The sequence below is a fragment of the Engraulis encrasicolus genome, chromosome 15 (genome assembly GCF_034702125.1).
Source record: "Engraulis encrasicolus isolate BLACKSEA-1 chromosome 15, IST_EnEncr_1.0, whole genome shotgun sequence".
NCBI classification, from domain to species: domain Eukaryota; kingdom Metazoa; phylum Chordata; class Actinopteri; order Clupeiformes; family Engraulidae; genus Engraulis; species Engraulis encrasicolus.
The window spans coordinates 7,883,967-7,907,694 of record NC_085871.1 but is presented as its reverse complement, the minus strand read 5'-3'; the positions used below and the strand labels follow the sequence as shown (position 1 = coordinate 7,907,694).

General features: G+C 43.8%; 1 protein-coding gene across 2 annotated transcripts; it reads left to right on the top strand.

Annotated features, from left to right (window-relative positions):
- Positions 1–439: 439 nt before the first annotated feature.
- On the top strand, positions 440–12,422 carry lmf2b (lipase maturation factor 2b). 2 transcript variants are annotated; one of them, XM_063216934.1, is made up of 13 exons: positions 440–887; positions 2,874–3,127; positions 3,829–3,857; positions 4,807–4,994; positions 5,579–5,757; positions 6,369–6,501; positions 7,560–7,697; positions 8,416–8,521; positions 8,995–9,091; positions 9,493–9,675; positions 10,731–10,899; positions 11,221–11,332; positions 11,858–12,422. In XM_063216934.1, the coding sequence occupies exons 1-13, from the start codon at positions 794–796 to the stop codon at positions 12,018–12,020; spliced, it is 1,845 nt and encodes a 614-aa protein (XP_063073004.1). In that variant the 5' UTR covers positions 440–793; the 3' UTR covers positions 12,021–12,422. The 2 variants fall into 2 exon arrangements, with proteins under 2 accessions (XP_063073004.1, XP_063073005.1); XM_063216935.1 differs by lacking the exon at positions 440–887 and adding an exon at positions 935–1,407.
- The last annotated feature ends 11,306 nt before the right edge of the window (positions 12,423–23,728 follow it).

Genomic DNA, 23,728 nt, shown 5'->3' with positions numbered 1-23,728 from the left:
ATATGCTGACAAGACTATTGGCTACCTTCTGTGTCTTAACACGTTTTAGAAATATCTGACACCAATTGGATGCTGATCCCAATTAAGATGTGATGAGCCCCTGCCCTGTCGTCGCTTTCTGAGTATACTGTTCCAGAAATATCACCATAAGTGAGACCAAAAGAGTGAGGCCATATATGAGAATACTTGTATAGCCTGCTCTCAGCTTAGTGATCACCAGACCAGCATGTGACTGCCACTCAGACTTGATGAATAGCTATGCACATAGAGGGAAGTGATACCTCAGCTGTGTGCATTACACTACCCACTTTTTAGAATTACTCATTTGATTTTTGTATTTATTTATTTAATACGCACGCGCAGATCTATTTCTCTGGCTGTACCGCAGAGCGGCGCCTCGAACGCTCGAGCACCACAGACAGACGTTTAACCTCAAATGACCTTTTATGTCTACCAAATGCCAGCCAACGGGCTGCGTGTTGTTAGCTCGTTGAATGTCATTATTGTCATCGTAATGATTTTAAGTGAACCGTTTGCAAGCTCGGTGTGAGATATGCACTTGTAGACTCGTTATCGGGGATACTGAAACATATGGTGTACAGTTGGGAATAGACAGTGTAAATACTCTGACAAGAAGCTCGTACTTCACGCATGTGCGGCAAGTTCAAACTCCGCCTTCATTCATTTCTGTCCATGCTGGGAAAGTTTCCTGAACAAAGTCAGAGGCGATTTATTCCCAAGTACAGCCCATTGCACATAATTCCAAGCGTTTGGTCGTGTGAACTAAGCAGAAATGGGTGAAATTGGGCTTCAGCGATGTTGGTTCTTGTGGAGTGTTGCTACCATATACTTGTTTGCATTCGCATCTCTTTTTGTCCAGATTCCAGGTGAGTCGATTGAGACATAAAGACATTATTCTATCTCCTTATAAAAATGATAACGAAAGTATGCGTCAGGGCTGCTGTGACATATGGATGAAACTCATCCGGTCAGCTTCACTCACTGGCACGGAGTAATAGGTTATGTGTGTTTTCCTCTTTGGTTAGGGTGTTGCCCATTCACTCCTGTGGGCAATATTTCCATAGGCACCGCATTCAACATTCCGTGATCACATCAATCGGGGAATAACGTTATTTCCCGTGGATAGGGCTATCCATTTGATTGCAGGCAGCTGGAGGCGACTAGCTAGACTCCATCGAGAAATGCGGGTTATCCTGTCGCCATACGCCACAGAACAACTGAAGCAATGTGTTTGGGGGTATTTTTTTGCGGAAGAACACTCCGATATTCTGCTATAGGTCTATCTAGAGAAACGTCTGTGTGTAGTGTGACATGAAAACCGTTCGCAACACAATGCGTCAAATGTGACCGAGATCAGAACGCACCATGGGGAACTTGAAAATCTAGGTTTGTGGACTCCATCATATATTTTCCAAATCGGCTGCTCTTTGTGGCATTTTCACGCCTATCACCTGTCCCAAGTATACACAGATACATCTGTAAAAGTGTCTGGGACTGCACGTGTAAATCTATTTCTGTAGTATATCCGCACTGCTGTCGTTTTTTGCGCTACGTGTGCATGCGGTTCTGTGGGAAACCTGCCAGTTAGTGCTGAGTAGCGCGCGCTGGTGAAGGCCCCGTCATAATTACGAGCGGATTCAAACTCTTTCCCATTTTGAATTCGACAAAAAGTGCTTCATTAGAGCTACCCACAATGTAATGAGGGAAAAAATATTTGCGTATTTTATCAGGAAAGACACAGGGTGGTGTTCGGAACCATCAGCCAATTTGCCCACATAGCCTACTGTATGTCCACATTGCCGCTCATATTTTCCAGTTGTAAGATCACTCTACCCGACTAGCTCGTATGCTGGTCTTTAGATGACTCACCCTTTTGGATTGGCCACAATACAGAACTTGTTCTTCTACTGTTTCTACCGTTGCCAAAATGGCACGCATGCCATGGCATGTGCTCCATAAAAGTGGAAGTGCGACTATTACATTTTCTTATTCAATTGTCACCTTATATTACCCTGAGCTGATTCTAGTAGAGCTGGTACAGTATTTGACTTTGTAGTTGACACAGCGTGGTTTACTCCAGATAACATGGGAGAAAAGTTTGCCCTTCAATTGATTACGTAAATGAGATTAATTTCTTAGAATTTATACATGTCTTTATGTAGAAGAAAACTATACAGTCACTGCAAGTGCATAATTAAACTACATTCAGGTAGGCCTATCTACTGCATGATATGCATATGCCTGTCCAGATGCCATAGATAAGCAAAGCATTCGTAAGTGACTTAATGTGTAGAAAATGTTGTTGGAGGTCCGTGTAATGTAGGTTTGAGTGTATTCAAGCGTTAACAGACAAGCTGGGTTGATGTCACATACCAGACAAGTGATGTCTGCTCTATAAAACCACTGTATACGTGGGCACACCCAGACAATATAAATTAAGTATACACTATACAAATATAGGTCTAAGTACAAATCCAAGTGTTCAAATAAGTGAAAGTGTACAAATACAAGTGTAGACAACAAATCTTAGATGAAAGGTTTAACCTGGTAACTACAAGTTTTTATAAAATGTTCTGCTCTATTCAGGCTTCACAGATGAAAGAAGTAAAACAGTTTGAGAAGCCCTGGTATAATCAAACGAACAACAAACTAAAGCAGCTACTGTATGCCTGCCACCTGATCAATGAATGTGTGCATGACCTCTGACCTTCATTCAAGCCACACACACACACGCACATATATACACACACACACGCTTGTTTTCATGGGAGGTTTCTCTTAACATGGCATTTCCACACAGTACAATGCCGATCTGATCTCCCTGCCCTTTGTCTCTGTTCCCTGTGCTGCAGGTCTTTATGGCAACGAGGGCATTGTTCCGGTGCGCCTGGTGGTGCCCCAGAGTGAGCGGCCCCTGCTCGACCAGCTGCTGGCCCACCCCACGCTGCTGGTCCTGGGGCCTCAGCTGGGGCTCGACCCCCTGCAGACCATGGAGCTGCTGTGTCTGCTCGGAGCGTTGCTGGCCCTGCTAGCCGTGCTGCTGCGCTCTCTGAGGAACAGTGTGGTCTTCCTGTGTCTGTGGGCACTCTACTTCTCACTCTGTCAGGTGTGCCAGATGAGATGGGATTCACTTTATGTTGATCATCTTTTTTTAAAGGGCAGTGGTAACCTGTTTGAAACAAATCCCCTAACCGATTCTGGGGATGTTTATGATATTATTATTAAGGAAAAACGCATGCAATACCAGCTAGTGGCGGAACAATTGCACACAGGGCTACAGGGCAAAACACTGATAGGGCCCCCCATATGGCCTGCCATGGTCACAATAGGGCCCCCAACACCCATACAGGAGGTCCCTGGGCCCAGGGGCAAATGTCCTGCTTGCCCCCCTATAGATCCGCCCCTGATACCAGCTGTATGCAAACTATCTGCTGCATCTTTTGTCCACAGGCCAAACAAATTAGATCGACAATAAAGTCTACTGTAGGTGCATGGATGGATGACCTATGCAACAGTTCCCCCTGCTGGTAACATTGTTGTAGTGGCAGTTATGGCAACATCAAAAGTCACACATGGGAGTGGAGATGTTTTTTGCTAAAAATAAATAGTGTTTTATATTTTTCAGCAACGTGGGGACAGGTTGCTGGCAAATATAAGCTCAGACTTCTCAAGGGGCTATAGTCATAGAGGAAGAGAGATTTTTTGAATGTTTGAGGTTAACTTGTGGGTGTGGCGCTGTTGCCCATTAATGGAATGTTGGAAATGAATTTGTTCACTAATTTACGTTTGTTTGGTTTTTGTGGTTAGGTTGGCCAAGGCTTTCTTCAAAGTCAGTGGTAAGTTGTGAAGTATTTCCAGCACATATCCCTTAAAAGTTCATTGATAAGTGAGTATCACTACATTGTGATCTAGTGAAAGGAGATCGTTGTCTGTTGGAGCGTACATTTAAAATAAGGGTGTGGCTGGCACAAATACTTCCTGCTTTTGCACAATGGGAAGATGACAAACGGGTTTAAGAGTCAATATAACTCTGTCGTCGCCTGTTGCTATGCCATAGTATCCTATCATTCAGCATCCATATGACATAATAATTTATTCAACAAGGAAAGCTGTTGTTTAAAATACACCGTCCAATCTTAGCCTGGTAGTACCATACTCTTGTAGTAATGTCCCAGAACACCTGGATGTAATATGAAAGCTTACGTCTGGCAAGATCAGTCCAATCAGGGTCGAATTATCCATACCAGCCAGCGGCACAGTGCTCAGGGGCACCAACCATTTTTGACCAGTGAGGATGCACCACAAGACACAAACTTAACAAATGTTGTTTATAAAGGGAGCACCAGGGAGGTATAGTGCCCGGGGGCGCCACATTGGCATAATACGGTCCTGGCCCAATGAGCCCATACCATGCCAGAATTAGTGGAAATGGCTTTTCATCTGCTGTCCCGAACACAAAACGGAGCATAAAAACAGCCACCATTCATACAACACACGTTGTTCCATCTGATGACAAAAGAACAAAGTCAAGCAAGTGTGCAGCAAACTTCTTTTTTCTTTCAATTTATTCAACACTTGAACACATTTGGAGTAAAATACTGAAGTAGAAAAATAAATGATTGTTGCATTTAATTGGTGTGTGGGGGAAATTATCGTCTGGTTTGGGCCCTGTCTTGTAACCTTACACTTAGCTTCACTTGGGGAGCCTTTTCTCCATGCTGTTAAACTATTGTATGTCATTTAGAAGTAAACTCATTAGTTTGTTAATTTGTCTCTCCTGCGTAGGGACTCGCTGCTCCTGGAGTGTGGCTTCCTGGCGGTGGTGGTGGCGCCCCTCCTGTGCGGCAACTCATCTCCAAGGCTCCACGACCCCCTGACCTTCTGGCTGGCCCGCTGGCTGCTCTTCAGGGTCACCTTCGGGGCCGGCGTGGCCAAGCTGCTCAAGGGCGACTCTGGATGGTGGGATCTATCAGGTCAGGGGACATGGCAACTTTTATTTCATTTAAAATCAGGAGGTCTGAAGCTCGCACTTACTGAAGACTAAGAAGAAATGCCCTTATAAAAGTGTTTTTTTACTGGTCTCAAATAACCCACTTTTATGTGGCCATCTCTTCTGAATTTTCACAGAGTGCAAGCTTCAGACCTCCTGATTTTGAATTACTCTGTATTCAAAGCCAACGTACCACCACACAGCAAAAGCCATCTTGAACAGTGCAGGCCTCCTCTTTGATTACAACTTTTATCATTTGGCATTGAATTGTCCGAGACCAAGTTATATTTAAAAAATGGGTACATTTCTGCAACCTTTCTAAACACGCATACAATTTTGGGTGTTGTTGGGGGTAGCTTTACTATGTAAAAAGTTGTAGTCTTGCTGTGAACTGGGAAGGCAACACCTTTTTTCCACACACCTGCCTTGATGTTTACGCAACACTGTAAAACAGGAAGATGAGCTTGATTTTAAATAAATAAATATGGAGCTTATTTAAATAAACCTTTGATTTTAGACAATGTGGATAATGACATTCTCTCTGTCTTGTGTCCATTATTTGCACAGCTCTGTCACATCATTTTGAATCACAGGGAAGCCCCACTCCTCTGTCCTGGTACTGCCACCAGTTGCCAGGCTGGCTGCTGAAGCTGGGCACCGTGGGGCTGCTGGAGGCCGAGCTGGTGGTGCCCTTCCTCTTCTTCGCCCCCATTCGCTGCCTACGCGTCACCGCCTTCTACCTCCAGGTGGGCCTGTGTGTTGTGTTTTAGTAGAATAGGAAAGCACTGTCTGAAGTGCACAGCGAACATGTATGGATCTCTGTACAGTTGTGTGTGTGTATGTGTGTGTGCACGCATGGGCGTGCATCTCTCTCTCTCTCTCTCTGTCTCTCGCTCTCTCTCTCTCTCTCTCTCTCTCGCTGCCTACTAGTCACTGCGTCATACCTCTGGGTTAATTAAAGGATGCAGCTGCTAGTCACAATGTAATGAGAAAGTCGGACTTGCACTCCTCTCTCTCTCTCTCTCTCTCTATTGGCTCAATCTGTTTTTCTTTTTTCAAGAAGATTTATTGGCATAACAAATAGGTGACTGCAGTACCAAAGCACAAGATGTATTAAACATGCATACATGGGTATATTGCTGGTGTCACCTATACAGTGTCCTCTTGCTTATGGCATTCACACCAGTACTTACCACAATTTAATGACAAGGTCTATTTTAGAATAGAATTTGGAATGGCAGTGTCTTGGTGTAGACAGTCTCTCTTTCTCTTGTTGTCTCCATCTTGTAACTTGGCATGATAGTCCAGTGTTTGCTTGAGCCCTGGCTGACTCAATATGTCTGTGTGTCCTGTACAGATGCTAATCCAGGTGGGCAGCTTGTTGACGGGCCAAATGAGCCCTGTGAACCTCCTGACTATTGCACTGAGTTTCTCCCTGCTGGACGACGACGGTGTCAGCAGCTACAAAAGCAATAAGAAGAAGGCAAAAGGTATGTATGTATGTCCTCTTTAGTGGCCACAGTAAGCGTTAAGAGCGTGTGCACATCCAAATAAACAGGTGTACCTTTAAAGCACAACAGAAAAGTAAAATTAATAACATAACTTGCATATTTTTCTATTTTTGTGAAATCAAAATGATTACACCCTTATGTTAAAATCCCATAGAGAGGATCGTGATCTGCTTCAATAGTCATGGTTCATGTTCATGTGTATGTTTATTTTGGTGAAATTCAGCTCTCCAATGTTGACTGCATTCATCCAGCCCAAAACCATGTCAGTCACACTACCATGCTTGACTTTTCTGTAACGCTACCACACATTCTTAACACCATCTAAAACAAGTTTGCTTATCTTGGTTTCATCAGACCACAGGACATGGTTCCAGCAATCCACATCCTTACTCTGTCTCTGATGAGACTATGATAAACAAATTTGCCCTAGATCAGATTCTCCATGGGGGCTCTACCGCACTATAGGGGTGTACTACCTTGTGCATCACAATAATTTCACAAAAAATGGAACAATATGTAATTTAAGTTATACTATTGCCCTTACTTTTCATTTGTAAGCTCAGCAGATGTTTTGTTAAACTTACTCTGTTCACATTTGGGGGAAAAAAACTGTTTGCTTATTGAAATAGGTTGTTATTCTTCAAAGGGGTTTTACTCACTGATGGTGTTCACTGCATGTCCTTAGGCTCTTCTTAGGCCAGGATTAAAATCCAGAGCCAGGCCCTTCACATCAGTGTTTGGAGCAACAGTCCAAAAGATCAGATGATGAATATCACAATGAAAGCAAAAAAGGCACATTATTCTGAATTAAATCATTATTTATTGACCCATTTGTGCTGAGGAGCCCATCTTAAAACCATATTGTCCTCAAAACTGCCAGTCTTAATTTGTTACTTGAGGCTCTCTGTAATGTCATAGATAGTGTAATGATAAAGTTGAGTCTTTTCAGCAAAGTATAAACACAGGACTGATAGGCCCATCTGCACAAAGAGGTTAACATCTTGTACATAATGATTGTCTGCCCTGTTTGATTCCAGGTGGCTGGATGCAGACCATTGGCTCTCTGATTTCCCTCCTGTTGCAGTTGGGGGTGTTTGCCCTCATCATCTACAGTGCTGTGGAGCTCTTCCAGCTGCGCATTGATTGGGAGCAGAAGATTGTGCTGTCAGAAACAAGTGAGATGATCTTTCTTACTAGGAAAAGTTCACTATTATACACTTAAAAGCCCTTTTACAGGTTGTGATGAAGTACATTGTCAAAACACTTGTCAAACAGCAAGTGACATGAACTTTCTGTACAGTACGCAATATACAGGGATTGGATAGTGAAACTGAAACACCTGCCATTTTAGTGTGGGAGGTTTCTTGGATAAATTGGACCACCCTGGTGGCCAGTCTTCATTAATTGCACATTGCACCAGTGAGAGCAGAGTGTAACAGGGTAAGAGTACAGTTTTGCTCAAAATATTGCAATGCACACAACATTATGGGTGACATATCAGAGTTCAAAAAAGGAGAAATTCTTGGTGTGTGTGTTGCTGGTGCATCTTTGACCAAGAAAGCAGGTCTTTGTGATGTATCAAGAGCCACGGTATCCAAGGTAATGTCTGCATACCATCAAATAGGATGAACCACAACCAACAGGATTTACTTTGGACGCAAGAGGAAGCTGTCTGAAAGGGATTTTATGTGTTGTGTGCATTGCAATATTCTGAGCAAATCCATGAAACTTCCCACACTAAAATAACAGGTGTTTTGGTTTCATTGTCCAACCCCTGTACACCCACCAGAAATCTCTACCATGCAACGTGTCTAGTCTTTATTGGAACGCGCCACTTAGTGTGAGGAGTAACTGTACGTAAAGGAACTGAATTGTGTGCTATTAACTTTGCAGAGTTTACACAGCAGCAGTTTGCTGCTTTCCTGAAGGTGATTGCAGAGCCCAGTATCTGGGTTGGCGTTTTATCCCTGACTTGGGAAGTGGTGGCTGCCATGCTCGGGTGAGTCGCTCAAGGGCGGGGTTGTGGGTTGTGGAATCCCACTAGCACATATGTTAATACTGTATATAATACAGGAGGCTGAATGGCAGCCTCGTAGTGAATGCTGGTTTGATAAGAGGTTGTTTTGCATTATTGCAGTTGTCGCTACTATGAATGAATACCTGCATGTATATGGAACTCATGACCTGCCACAGTCCCAAAAGTGTAGTAAAATGGTTTGCATTGGAAGATGCCTTTTATGAGAACACATGACCATTTACAGGGAAAATGCCCCTTCCGATAGTGTCTGAATGGAACTTTTTATTTGTTACCTGTTGGGTTCTATTCCGATGTCTACTTTCTGTTTGTAACATTCTTTAAATGTCATACCTGCTTTGCTTTTTGTGTGTAACACAAACAAGTCAATCCGGGCCCCTGTGCCTCCCACGCCGGTGTTGGCAGTAATCCCTCTGGCCTGTCTCCCCCTCCCACAGGTGCCTGTACGCCCGCGGTGTCCTCTCCAAACTCTGGGCTCTGGTCCAGTGGGCCATCTTCACTGCAGTGGCGGCGGGCATCTTTGCACTAACTCTGGTATGCCAAACCGCCGGCCAGGCCACGCTGAGTAGACATATGGCAAGAGTCGCTCTGAATTAGTGCTGCCTGCTCTGTAGAAAGTACTGCAGAGCACCAAGTAACTGTGAAGTACCAAGTAAACTCAATGTACTGCTTGGATGTCTTTTAACAATGTCACAGCTCTTCTTATTGTGTACCTATTTGACATCCTGTTAACATGCATGAAGATGAAATCGCTGCTTTATTCATTTTCAACAAAAGATAAAAATTGGGCATTGCCTCATACAGAGTTATATGTATTTTTATTTCATAGCTAAATATTGCATAGCTTAAATTTTAATATTATAATATTATTAGTGAGATCTCATGTATTATGTTTCTGAATAGATGGAATGGATGCTTTATCATTTTAATAATAGGTTCCATACACTGCCTTGGAGACTACCTCCAGCAATAAAATCTGGCCAGAGGTGAAGAAGGCGTATAATATGGTGGAGCCATATGGACTGGTTGGTGCCTACGGCATCCAACACCAGGCCCTCAAGGAGGACGGCAGGCCAGAGATAGTTATTGAGGGCAGCATGGACCAAGAAAAATGGACGGTAAGAACTAACTTACACCTTTCTGTAGGTAACCCCTACATCTTGTAAGACCGTTTGCACTTAAACGGATGAGGTCTAGCCAATTGCACAGCATTGCTTCTACTAAAGATAATACTAATTATATTATCGGTGGGAATCCTCACAGTGGTTTGGTTTGACAGTGGATTTCATGTCTAATGTTGATATTGTTTTACAGAGAGACCGTGTAACACAGATAGTTTGAGATGAATCCAGATCTGTTCTGTTCAGCATTAGTTCAACCAGAAATAGTGGTTCAGTTTCTGACTAGCATGATTTCTCTCTTTTTTTGTCAGTGACACTCATAGTTGTACAATAGAATAGAACACTAGATGTGTTGACTTCCCCTCTCTATTGGAATGAGCCAGTCAATGTGGTCGCCTCAATCTTTGCTGAGTTGTGAACTGGTAAGATGGCTCAGAGGACATTTCCCGGTGTGCCAGCAGTCCTCAGGGGATGATGCTGTTGTTATTTTTAATTTTCTTAGAGACTGCCCCACAATTTAGAGGGAACAGTGCAAAAATGCCTGGTCCTTTTTTGTCAAGCAATATTTCTTGAATGCACATCAATTGGTGGCAAGGCAATATGCAAATAATCCTGTAGATGGTGGTAAAACATGCAAATTGTGTGAAGAACCATACAGGGGTTGGACAATGAAATTTAAGCACCTGGTTTAAGACAACAATAATTCATTGCAGCCTGGCTGTGTGTATATTGACCTGTGGAGCTCCCGACAGACAATTCTGGTAGGAACAGGAGAATCGAGGTGCACATTTAATTCTGCCCATGATTTGGGCAGCTGTGGGGTTCTTTTTTTTTTGGATGCAGTCTGGGTTAGCACCCGAACATCCCTTTCAGACAGCTTCCTCTTGCGTCCACAGTTAATCCAGTGTTTCAGTTTCATTGTCCAACCCCTGTTAAATATATCAATACCACAGCACCCTAGTCTGTCCATGCCAAAAAGGCTAAATGTGACCTCTAATGTTCTGTCTATGGGTCACACTAACAGCCTGACTGGTCCCCTCTGCTTCATACAGGAGATTGAGTTGATGTATACGCCAGGGAAGGAGCACCGGGCGCCGCCGCTGTTGACGCCGTACCAGCCGCGGTTAGACTGGAAACTGTGGGAGGCGGCTCGGGGGTCCCAGGTGGACAGCCCTTGGTTCACACGACTAGTGCAGCGACTCCTTCAGGGGAAGAAGGATGGTGAGAGTTGGGGGTTTATCACTAAATCTTGGGATTTAAGAGTTGCATGTTTGAATGAATCGAACCCTTAACGGTAAGAAGAATGTGGGTCTCTTCTCATTCAGCCACGGTAATAATGCCCTTGAGGAAGGCACCTTGCCCAAAATTTGCTCCAGAGACTGTAACCATTCAATACCTATAGTGATTGATATTCACTGAATAAAATTGTCAGATAAGGGTATGATTTAAGTTTTGATGTAAAAGACTTACTACCCCCTTGTGGTTGGAAGTGGAAGGCCCAATGTTGTGTCTGCTTCTGTCTCTGTGTCTTCCTCCTTGCAGTGGTTCGACTAGTCCAGGTGGATGGGGCCCAGTACCCGTTCAGCCGGTCTCCCCCAACATATGTCAGAGCTGGCCTATATAAATATTGGTTCACGGAAACCACAGCGGATGGGTGAGTTCCTTTACAGAGTGGAACGACATGCTCTCCTTATTTTTATGTATGACAAAAGAAAATCTTGCCTCTATGTAAATATACTTGAAAGGAATAATATTGATGTCAGTCATATTCATTTATTCACGATAAGTTACAGAGAGTTCTGAACGTTGCATTTATGTATTCTCAAGTGTTTTAAAAGTGGTTAAAACTTCCACATACTGTATGTCAGTATTGGCTTCAGAAGGTAAAATCCCTGCCATGTTTTTTTTTCTGTTTCGCACATGTCATCCAACTCGCTTACAATCCAAAATATCCCATGATTTGTATGCCTATTCAGATCAGCTGGGTCGGAAAGTAAATGTGGAAATGACTAAAATTATATGGCATGCTTTCAGCTTTGTGAAGCTGGGACTGAGACCCCTAGACAAAAAAAACATAGCTTTAGCTTTCAGTTGTTGAGAGAGAAACATGCTATACTATGTCTGTCTTTTGCCCTTAGATCTTCATCAGGTAAATCCTCATATCTTTTATTCCCACCAGGTCTCAGCCAGCGCAGTGGTGGAGGAGACATTTTGTGCAGGAGTTCTACCCTGCCGTGCAGCTTGGAGACGAGTTGCTGGAAAGAATGCTCAGCCACCACGGGCTAAAGGTACAGAAACACTCCATACTTTACAGGACAAATGGCTGCCTTTCGCCTGAATAGTCTTTCAGTAAAGCATAACTCCTCTTTTTTTGTTTTAGTTCAAAATCATGCCTCCCTTCTGCAAAAAAATACCTACTGAAATCTGTCAGAACATTTAGGTTTTATTTGACTGCAAGCCAGTATCTATGGGTACAGCTATGACAAATATGATATCTTGTGTAAACTGGTTTCTCGGCCGTGGCTATCTTGAGGAATTCCTGTGGAGTATGTTTGTGTTCTGTTGCGCTGTGTGTTACACAGGGAGGGTCGTTCAGCTACCCACCTGCCACTGCAGTTAGGCTTAAGAAGTAAACATTTACACAGCGCATTTCACATAGAGTCCCAAAATTATCTGCACACTCTTGATGAACTATATCTTGTGAAGAAGGCTTTGCACAATGTTTGAGGTTGTTATCTAGTTTGGGGAGCTATTGTACTCTACACTGAAGAACATATTTGTGGTGCTTTCAACATTTTATTGGTTAAATTCACTTGACGCCGACTCAGTTTACTTACCCGCCATTCCTAGTCATTTGTGCGAAAAGGTGTTTTGTCTACACTGTAAATCACAGTGTCCTGTTCTGAGTTCCAAACCTTTATACTGTTGTATGAGAGAGATTGGGGTACCCTTTTGGAAACTCAGTAGTACACCCGTTTATTTCTGGTAAAGCTTTTGAAGCAGCAACTTTATCTCAACATGTGTTAAACTGCAGCGAAAGCGAAGCAATTTTGTGTGGATCTAAATATGCCTATTTGGCATGTGCATAAATATGGGCATCCCAAAGAAGGTATACAATTAATATAAAGTACAACTCATCTTTGTAGCACAAACTTGGTTAATGACTTTGTAAGGCCTTTATGATGTATAACAGCAGACTATGGTTAATTAGATAATTCATTATTATGAATAAGGAGAGAGGCATGTAAGGTTATCTGGAATTATTAGACAATTCCAGAAATGGAAGCCATGGGAATGGAAAGCATGGAAAGCCATGGGAATAGTCCTTGTGAAAGGAACATGTGATTTGTTGAAAAATGGTTAATAAGGCATGGGTAAAGGATGGTACGAATGGTAACAAGCACACTACAGAACACCTCCATAGAACTACTTGAACATAGCTGCTGATAGTGCAGCCTTCTACATGGCTGCACCTTCAGCACCTATCCGTTTTTCCTGTGTATTCATCAGAAATGCGGTAACCTGTATGATTAGCCTACGGTAAGTTAAATGACTACTGACATCTGGACAAGCTAAAAGCATTTCAGGAAATCATGTGTACAGTGGTCAGATGAGACTTTTAGAGTTATTTGACTGCAACAATAGTATAGTATACCTTCTTTGAGCAGTGTTGCCAGATTTGTCTGATCAAATCCCGCTCAAAAGGTTCTCAAAAAACGCAAAAATGCGCTAAATTCCGCCCAATTTCAACAAATTGCATTGATTTCTATGGGCCCAAAACGGGCAATTTTTCCCGTTTTTACCCGCAGACGGCCATCCCAAGTACAATTGGGTAGGTAACAGCCAAATCTGGCAACACTGTTTTGAGGTGCCTGTACTAAGTCTATTTTTGTTTAAATCCACATACAAAAAGAACAGGACTCTGCCTGATGAAGGTCTAAGGACCGAAAGCTTGCAAGTCAAGTAAAGCTTCTTTGCACAAAAATAGACCTGAAGTGTGCGGATTGTCTTCTTTTTATACTGAAATTTCTACTGAATCCTGCACCTTCTAAACAGATGAGCGGTGGCCTATCACAACTTAAGTTTAAATCCACATAAAATTGTTTCTGTAACACCTGTTAATATAATTTCACAACTGAAATGTTTCTCTTTCCCTATGGTTTAACAGTTGCTGCTTCAAAAGTTTACAGGGAGATAATAAACCAATGTAATCATTTTCCAAAGTGGTGCCCAAACCTTCTCATACCACTGTATACTATCTGACACAATTCCCATCAACACCTAAATACCTTTCTGTGTCTGTGTTTCTGGCTGAAGGAGAAGCATCCGGTGCAGGCTGTGTCGGACACCCCGGTGAGTCAGGCCCTGGGTCTGGTCCGGCGGCACATCAGCCCCCTCTCGGGCCCCCAGATCCTCCTGGCCCTGGTGACCACGGTCGCTTTGATCAGTTGCATGATGGGCCAGATGTCCAAAGCAGGAGCTCCCCCTGCGAAGGAGGAAGGCAAGAGCAAGAAGGCCAAAGACGGCCAAGCGGCCGGCGATAAGAGCTCCTCCAAGGGCAAGAAGGAGAGCGAGAAGGAGGACAGGGCTCAGGACTCAGGAGAGCGCAGCAGCAGCAGCCCACGCAAGAGGAGGAAGTAATTAGAAACCAGTGTGTTTCCTGATTACAGCTTTTCCCTCCAGAGCACACAACAAATAGACACACACACACACACACACACACACACACACACACACACACACACACACACACACACACACACACACACACACACACACACTCGCTCAGGGTCATGTGGGGTCACGTCAGGGGATGGGTGTCTGGTTTAGGTGTTTTGATTTGTTACTTATTTTCGCTGCACAGATTTACCCATCATACCATCACACTTTCCCATTAGTCCATTGTACTTCACCGTTTTGCTACTTCCTTCAGTTACAGTATGAAATATTCTGTTTCCTTTTCACCACTCCCCGTCCACTTGCCCCTGTTTGAAGAACTTGTCTGTAAAAACAGATGCAAGCAAACACTCAGGACCCTGTTTCTCGAAAGCATCGCTGCTAACCAGTCAGTAACTTACTTAGTTTCCAATGGGAATTTGCATTGCAAACAAGTAAGTTGCTAACTTGGTTAGCAACGACATTGTCGAGAAACGCACCCCAGGTGTGTATTTACCAAAGACGGCTCGTGGGAAGGCCCAAGTCCTCGCTGCCAGATGTGGCTGGCTGCTGCCTTTGAACTGGATGTACATTTTGTCTATCAAGCACATTCCTCTCTTTGGCCAAAAATGTTTTGCAACCTTGTGTGAAGAACCATCTTCTTGGATATTAAATTTTATCTGTGACTAACTGTTGCGTGTTTTTTTGTTGTTGTTTAGGTGAGATGCTTTCATTCAGTTATCTTTGTGTCCGTAATGCCAGTGGCAGATGGCAAATGAAACTCTCTCTGACACTTAACGTGAATGGCATGGTAGCTGGCTGTTGGGGTCAATAAAAAAAAGTCGTAACTAAGGAACACAGAAAAATGAAGATACTGAGCCACATGGTTTCAAAGCACTGTTAAGCTTGAGATAACTTCATTGTTCTAGCTAACTGTGTGAGTTGTCAAAGACTGTAGTAGTGGACAGTGAAGAAGTGGAGCCAGATCCTTTGAATTTCCTCACTGCAAAACTCCATCTCTGCCTTTTATGAGCAAAGACTGCTTAAACCATGCATCTGGAAAAGTTAAATGGTCACGTTTATAGTGTCATTAATCATCCTGGGAGTATTCCAAGAACATGATTATATGATAAACCTGGTTAACCTGTATAAATCTGCTAATGGATAGTCATGTAATGAAGCAAATAAGGACTCTGCTCTTGTGTTAGGTGATTTACCACTACCCCAAGGTTAACTTAACCTGGATTGCTACTTAGGCAGGCTCTTGACATACCCCATGGTCAGTCAGGCTGGGGGGGATCTGCAGGCAGAGAGGGGTGTGGGGGGGTGTCTGCAGACAGAGAGTGCTGGGGCATGGTCACAGTGCTCTCTAGTAGGCCTATGCCAAATATTGACTTTGCTATCAACCTGACATAGTGTCGTGTCAGTATTACTTTACTTGTACTCGGGAGGTGCTGCTATGTTTACTGTTTCATATCTTTAAACCTTGATGGGCTGAATTGAATAAAGTTACTTAGGCCTACTGTACATCATTTTGTCGACTTTTGAGGAAAATGCTTCAGTAAGGGCCTTGGCAGAACTGTGTGCTTCTCTACAGATCCATAATAATAAACTATGTAAATAGTAAATTGCTCATTTCTGTAATTCCGTAATAGTAATACTATTGCAAAAAAGAACATTTCCACAACATGGTGACACATGGGGATATGTGTTTTTGTGGTAGACTTCTTTAAAACAAATTTTAATGCTCACTAATTTACTTTGCCTAAAACCAGTTCCTGGGCAGTCATGGGAAAGTGGTTAGGGTGTCAGACTTGTAGCCCGAAAGGTTGTCGGTTCAGCTACCGATCCTGCTCAGTTGGTGGGTGGATCGAGTGCTCCTCCTCCATGAGTAAGGTACCCTAAGCATGCCGTAGTCCCAAACGGCGTCCCCAAGGGAGCAGTGTGGTAATGTCCCACCGCACTGCTCCATTGGGGACGCCGTTTGGGACTACCCCCTTGCATACATGCAATTTCATTGTTTGCAGTGAGCACTGTGTGTGTGCCACAGTGACAAATGGGAGTTCCCCAGGTGGTCTTTCACCTCAAATTGCTTTGCTCTGCACTGTGAGATGTTGTACAGAAGAGCACTCAGCAGGGGGCAGCACTGGGCAGCCTGGTGGCATGCAGGGACATGACAGCAGACCATGATACATGATCCAGCTGCACTATTCTGGGGGAGAAGTAGGATGTTATTTACAAAGTTGTTTACAGTGCATTCATGTCAAGATAGTTACTAGTTTTATTGTTTAAGGTTTAGATTAACTTGAAGTTATATTTTGTTAAGTAGGCCTATATTGTACAGGGAAACAGATTAACTGGACTGATGGTGTAGGCCTGCCCTATAGTGCTTGTCTGGAGATACTGCTGTTGAAAGGATGGTATGACGCAGCATGAATTCAACAAGCTGCATTGACATTTTTTTTAAATTAGTCTAGCAAAGATATTTTGCAGTCTTCTTCTTGTATTATGGAACAAATTAGACATTTCACAAAACCAGATGTATGCATTTTAATTTTGTGAACTTTTGATTTCGAAGCAGTACGTGTTTAGGCCTGGGTGAAGCAGCGGGCACAGCTCCTTGCATGGCAGCAATTAGCATGCAACCCTGTCAGCTCATTGCTCAATAAGCATTTCACAACTACTGACACAGCCCCACAGTTTCAACACCAAAAAACCACCTACTGCTGGCAGGCCATCATGTTTGATGCAAGCCCTCTATACGGATGTGACTCAGCGTTTGCAAAGGTGGTCGCCATTTTGTGCCATACTCTGTCAGGGACTTTTATTTTCTCGCCTTTGGTCCTTAGTGAGGTGCACTGCTGCACGCGTGGGGTGCCTGGAATGCCAGGCATGTTGTGTTATTTTATCTCTCGCTCTCTCTCTCTCTCTCTCTCTCTCTCTCTCTCTCTCTCTCTCTCTCTCTCTTTCCTCTCTTTCTCTCTCTCTGTGTGATTCTATTGGCTCAATCTTTTTTTCCTTTTCCTTTTTTCATATCGAAGGGCCTCTGGATATTTACGCCAACTCATCAATGTCACAAGGATTTATTGACTTCAAGAAATGTGGAGCTCCACCATGCATGCTGCTGCTGCTGCTGCTGCACTTGTGTTGTTCCATCATGCTGCCGCCGCGGGTCCTTATGCTACTTTACCATGTGACTGTTCCCATCCCGTGGATGGCCACAAGGCATTCCTCCATTTGTGTTCTTTCGAAATTAGAATTTCAGACTTAGTCCTGTCCTGACACACAAAATCTGCAATCTTCCCAGACATAAGTACCTAATGCACTCTGTGGCTTTTAGCAGGAGTGGGATAGGCATTACATTACATACATTGCATTACACACACTGTATTGTATCCATTAGATGTTGGCTGAAAAACTTAACTGTAGGGCTTGGCTGCAGCTCAAATGGCTGAGGCACCATGCTGTTACATCAGGGACCTGGGGTCGATTCCGGCCTGAGGTTGCTTCTCAATTCTCCCCCATCTCTCTCTCTCTCTCTCTCTCTCTCCCACTTGCTTCCTGTCTCCTCTCACACTGTCCTATCAAATAAAGCCCCCCCCCCCCCTACTATACTTGAGAAATTGGACTGTAAAAATGAAATCTAGCCTTGAGCATTCAACCATTGTATACTGTACAAATAATAATATTTCATGATTGGGAAGCTGACATGCAAATGAAAAAACAATCAATCGAATTTGCAAGTCTCACTGCATGTTGAATGAATATGGTGTTAGGTATTATGCAAAACATCTATCAGATGTACTGTAAGAAAATGCATCTTTGCCAAGCTGTCCCACCAATATTCAAGCTCATATATTTGTCTTGTTTGCAGTCAGCTTGGCAAAATGAAATCAATCTTATGTGTGGTCTGTCTGAAACAAGCAGGCGTTGGCCTCGCCTTGAGGTCTCTGACAGCACCCATAATGTGTAGACCACATGAAAGACCCAGCACCCCTAGTTAGGTTACTCCTGCTGTGATGAAACCCAGTGACAGATGATACTACACTACTACTATATGGAGCAGCAGTGTGTGGAATGCAGGGAGGAGGAGAGGGGTGGGTGGGTGTGTGTGCTAGCGTGCGTGCGTGCGTGCGTGCACGTCTGTGTGTGTGTGTGTGTGTGTGTCTGCTGTGCCTGTGTATGTCTGTGCCTGTGCCTGTGTCTGTGTGTAGGTCCATCATAAGCCAGTTAAAATAGTTAGATGACCATCCATTGATATACACTATATCACTAAAACTATTCGCTCTCGCATGTGAGCTGCCAACCCATTTCTTACCCATAGGATTCAATAGGATTTTATTTTGCAGCTATTACAACTTCACCTCATTTGGGAAAGCTATCCACAAGTTGAGAAGTGTGTTCATGGGATTTTTTGACCATTTTTTCTTTCAAAAGGACATTGGGGAGGTTACACACTGATGTTGGTAGAGAAGGCCTGGCTCAAATTCATTCCAAATGTGTTCTATCTGTTTCAGGTTAGGACTTTATTCATCCATACCAGACTCTGTCATCCATGTCTTTATGGGTATTGCCTTGTCTTGTCCACTGGTGCACTGTCATGTTGGAAGAGGGAAAATCCGCACTCACAAGCTACGTCTCATTATTTATTTATAGATTACCACCATGTCCACAAGCAAACGCGTTTCGGCTATCAAGCCTTCATCAGTGCGAAACGAAACGCGTTTGCTTGTGGACATGGTGGTAGTCTAGAAATGAATAATGAAACGTAGCTTGTGAGTGCAGATTTTTCTTCTTTAAGTTGATACCTTTTATCGCGTACCCTAAGACATTCATTTTTTCCAAGAAGTTGAGCGCGTCCTCTGACAAAGTTGGAAGAGGGGCCTGCTCCAAACTGTCCCACAACCGTTGGGATCCTTTCACTGGAACTAAGGGTCCAAGCCAAATTCCTGAAAAACAACCTCACACCTTAATTCCTCCTCCACCAAATTTCACACTCACCACAATCCAGACTCATCCATCATATTTCCAAATGGAAAAGCATGATTCATCACTCCAGAGAACATGTCTCCACTGCTCTAGAGTCAAGTGCTTTCACCACTGCATCCAGCGTTGTGCATTGCACTTGGTGATGTAGGGCTTGGATGCAGCTGCTCGGCCCTGGAAACCCATTCGTCTGGAGGAAATTTGTGTTTTTTTGCAGGGGGTTGGGTGGCAGGGTGAATGGTTGAGGTTGAGTGAGTACTTTTGGTAATATAGTGTACATCAATGTGACCATCACTACTATTGCGGTCAGCTCACTGATTGGTCAAGAGGCGTGGCCTCACGCCCCACTTGTTCACACCGGGATCTTCAGAAAGGCACCATACCAAACTGCGGATGAAGGAAGAAACGGTTGAACGGTTACCTTCTGGCCAGGGATATTCCTCCCTGGTAATGGCATTTCATTTCCTTCCTTCAGGCAAAGTAGGAGCCTCAGAGTGAAAAGTAGCACCACCAATGTCTTCATATTCTCCCTGTTTGTTTGCTATCCACATGCAGAACGAAGAGCTGATCATGTCAGCTGGTGCCTTACGTGCTGCTGCCACTGTCCACTTGTGTTGTCGCCACCCCTTGCAGGCAGCACGGTTTGGAATGAAAAACCAAACCAGGCTGGTTTGACAGCCCCGCTCAGCTCCACACAGTGCGCCACAACACAGCACGGCACAGCCGGGTTTATGTGGAAAAACGACATATGTGTCAGGATGTAAGGAGTCTAGCACTTTGGTCTTCCAATGAGGGTGTATGCTGAGTTATTTTGAAATCAGTTCAAATAAAGGTCTACATTTGAAGGTGATATTGTTATAGAAATTCAACTCAAAAACTCTGAGCGGATACTATGTAGGCCCAACATACAGTGTACACCATTACTCTTCAACAGGAGACAGCAAGGTGCTTGTTTACACAGCAGGTCTTTCCCACGACCCCGCTGCCTACGAGACTGTGACTGATGCTTCAATTACAGTTTCATTATAGTGATTTGAAGAAGTGGTTTGTGGTTGTTGAGTGATTACTCCCAAAATATGGCCGTCCTAACTTTCACACAAGCATAGCAGCCTCGATATTTGTGTGGTCTAACTTAATACATCTCATCTCCCCACAGCTGAACCCCAACTGACCACCAGTGAGTATGTACAAACAACAACATTAGAATCACTTCAGTACCGACAAAAATAGGCTAGACAAGAGAGTTTCACTGTTTACTGTCCTTTTGTGATGGCCATTGCTTGATACGTTTGACACAGTGTCATAAATATTATTTTTGTGGGTGCGAGTCTGGAAGTACGTCAGAGGCCAGCTCCCAAACACAACTCCACCTGGATATGGGAGATGGACGTGTGTGTGGTGCCTGGAGGAAGAACAGGAGAGGTCATGGTGGGTGGGGGGTCAGAAAGGAAAAGGTTATCAGGGGTGTACATACCGTACTTGAAGATAAACACTCAGTCTTGGCCCTGTCAAGGCAAACCACTTGAAAGTTTGCCATGTCAACAAAAGCTTATGAGTCACTCATGACGTTTCCAAACAATGAACAATATCCCCCTCAAATAAACACATTTCCCACGCGTCGGTTTTGAAGCCCGAAGTGGCAACATTAGTGCTGGAAAGTGTGTCTGTGTGGGAGTGGGAACATGGCAAGCACAAACATATCTGCTACTTTTGTGTGTTTAATAAAGCCGACTAGCCAGGCACTTAGGGGAGATCCGCTGGATCAGTCTAATTAGTTGTATGAACAATTAGAGTGGATATCCCAGTTGTTTCATCACACATGATTGGGCACACTGGATCATATTCATAGTGCTGAGTCAACACTTGTAGAGCAGAATAAAAGACACTACAGTATATTAAAGTAGACTATGTAAGTGGTTCATTTAAAGTTTGCAAAATTAATTTAACAAGTCACTTCTCAAGAATGTATTTCATCCGACTCTATTACTGAATAACTGTACTTCAAAATTGTACAGGTAGGATACGTTTTGATGGCAGGATAGGCTGGATGGCAGGATTTTTTTTAAATTTAGGATCCAGAATTATTTTATAGTTTAAAAAAAATGTAATTCTTCCTTTTTCGAGATGGAAATCCAAGACGTGTTCCCCTGTTTGTATCTCAAGTAGATCAGGAAGGATCTGGTTGTTCCCTGACTACACTTCGCTTTGCCGCATCCTCCTTCCCAGAGTGAGATCTGTAAAGAAGGTGTGAGCACAGCTGGTGTTGAGATCTCGCCGCCATACCCGACCTCACAGTGAGTAACGAGTTTCCTCTACACACACACACACACACACACACACACACACACACACACACACACACACACACACACACACACACACACACACACACACACACACACACACACACATTTCATTTCATTTCATACAACACATCCTTATAAACAAGGCCCCACACGTTTGGAAATTCTGCCACCCCACCCCATCCCAACGCCACCCCACCCGCCAACGCACAAGACAAAATCTACACTCCATTACACACAGAATTAATTAATCCAAATTGGGCCGCAGGTCAGCAGGCTCTGCTTGGTTTTTAGGTGGAAAATACAGGTTGTGGCTGGGTTGTGTTTTTGGAGGGAAATGCAAAAAACAGGCGAAATGTTTTTTAGAGGGGAAGCAAGTGGGGCCTGTGATACAGGGGGGGCACGACTAATCTAAGGGGATACTCAGTCGCGCTCACTCCACCTGTGGCGCAGCCGGTGCCTTCTATTTGTGTGGTCCACTGCAGATGTGCAATTATGGGCCTGGTGGTTTCAAGGAATAAAGCTCTGACTAAGCCGTATTTTGAGTGAGAACTGGGTTAATTTGTCTTCTGTTGTTGTGGTGTGCAGTGGGCATTTTTGAAAGAGACCCCCTCTCTCTCTCTCTCTCTCTCTCTCTCTCTCTCTCTCTCTCTCTCTCTCTCTCTCTCTCTCTCTCTCTCTCTCTGGTTTGAACAACAGCAAAAAACAGAAAATGTTTGCGATGGAAACAATATGTGGAGCTCGATATGTGGAGCTCATTGTTTATGTGTGTCTCATCCCCGTGATGGAAAAACATTTCCTTAGCAACAAGCTATTTGGAGCTCTAATTGAAAGGGCCTGTGGTGGAGCAATCAGCCGCCTGGTCCCTTTTTACTGGGAGGCCCACAGAGACCCCTCGGGTCAGGCGCGTAGTCTTAGGGCCTGATTTATGCTGAATTTACATCCAGTTTTCAATTATTCATCAATGACCACAGGGGTGTCCAGTGTGTTCTCTGGGTCAGGGATCAACCACAGTCCACGTGGAAATATGTTTCCATCGCCAACAAATCCTAAACAAAGGCCCTTTTTTATTCAATGTCTGCTCAAAATATCTCCTTTCCACAACCATTGAATATTTGCCTCTTTTCTGAGGAATGTAAAGAAATGCTTCTGCATTAATCAGGATTGTGTTTGAAAGATCGCTTCCTGACAGCACTAAAACATGTCATGTTAGTTCAGAACATTTTGTTGCCACATACAGTGCAGACTGCAGAGCAAAGAGAAGAGTCAAACATGCATCTTAGCTGCATTATACATTGCTTCCTTTCTTGAGAAGCGCAGCATGCTTTGGCATGCCATTTTTAAAAATAGTCTGGCCTTCCAGCGAGAGCCTTCCTGTGGATTTTGAAACACCGCTGGGCTGGTGCAAATGCATGCATCCAGCATCTGAGAAGCGTTTGCTTCAATCACCGACAAAGGACTGTGGCTTCTGCTCTGTCTGTTGTATAGCTCTCCCTGGGGCCTGGGCATTTTTGTGAGTCCAATTCTTTGTAAATCGCTTCCTCCAGTCCTCATGCACAGAACACATTGCCATGCATGCTCCCTCTGAGACAGGGGGGCTTTCTCAAAACCTAGTGCAATGCACTTCCAAGTGTAACTAATTAGTCACCCCCAGTTATTGGGTAGTCTTTATTAATCACACCCAGTGATTGGATACTTGGATACGTAGAGTTCACTAAAGAGTATCCAATCACTGGGCATGGCAAATGAGGCTGATACACTTGGAAGTGTGCGCACTAGGTTTTGAGATATGTCCAGTGTCCGCCACTGCACCAAATGGAGATTCCAGACACGTCAGTCCCCCCTAGTGTATGTATGGCAAGAAAATGACTTGATTGAATCAGATCCAATTTGTGGAATGTCTTTAACAGCAAAAGGAACAGCCATCACCTGATCTCTCCGAGGGCAGCCGAGGGACATGGAACTGAAAGAAAGGATGATGAAAGCACAGCTTTTCTTGTCTCTCCGTTGAGGAAGTCTGGAAAGAAATGTGCAAAGCTGAAACGGGATATGAGCCTTTCAAGCTTGCTTTGCACCTCACACACACATGAATGCACACAAAAACG

Bases quoted from the DNA above. Each gene is read 5' to 3' on its own strand.
- lmf2b (XM_063216934.1), top strand. From the start codon at position 794: ATGGGTGAAATTGGGCTTCAGCGATGTTGGTTCTTGTGGAGTGTTGCT. The intron at 888-2,873 runs GTGAGTCGATTG...CCTGTGCTGCAG, and splicing joins TCTTTTTGTCCAGATTCCAG to GTCTTTATGGCAACGAGGGC. The intron at 3,128-3,828 runs GTGTGCCAGATG...TTTTGTGGTTAG, and splicing joins TCTACTTCTCACTCTGTCAG to GTTGGCCAAGGCTTTCTTCA.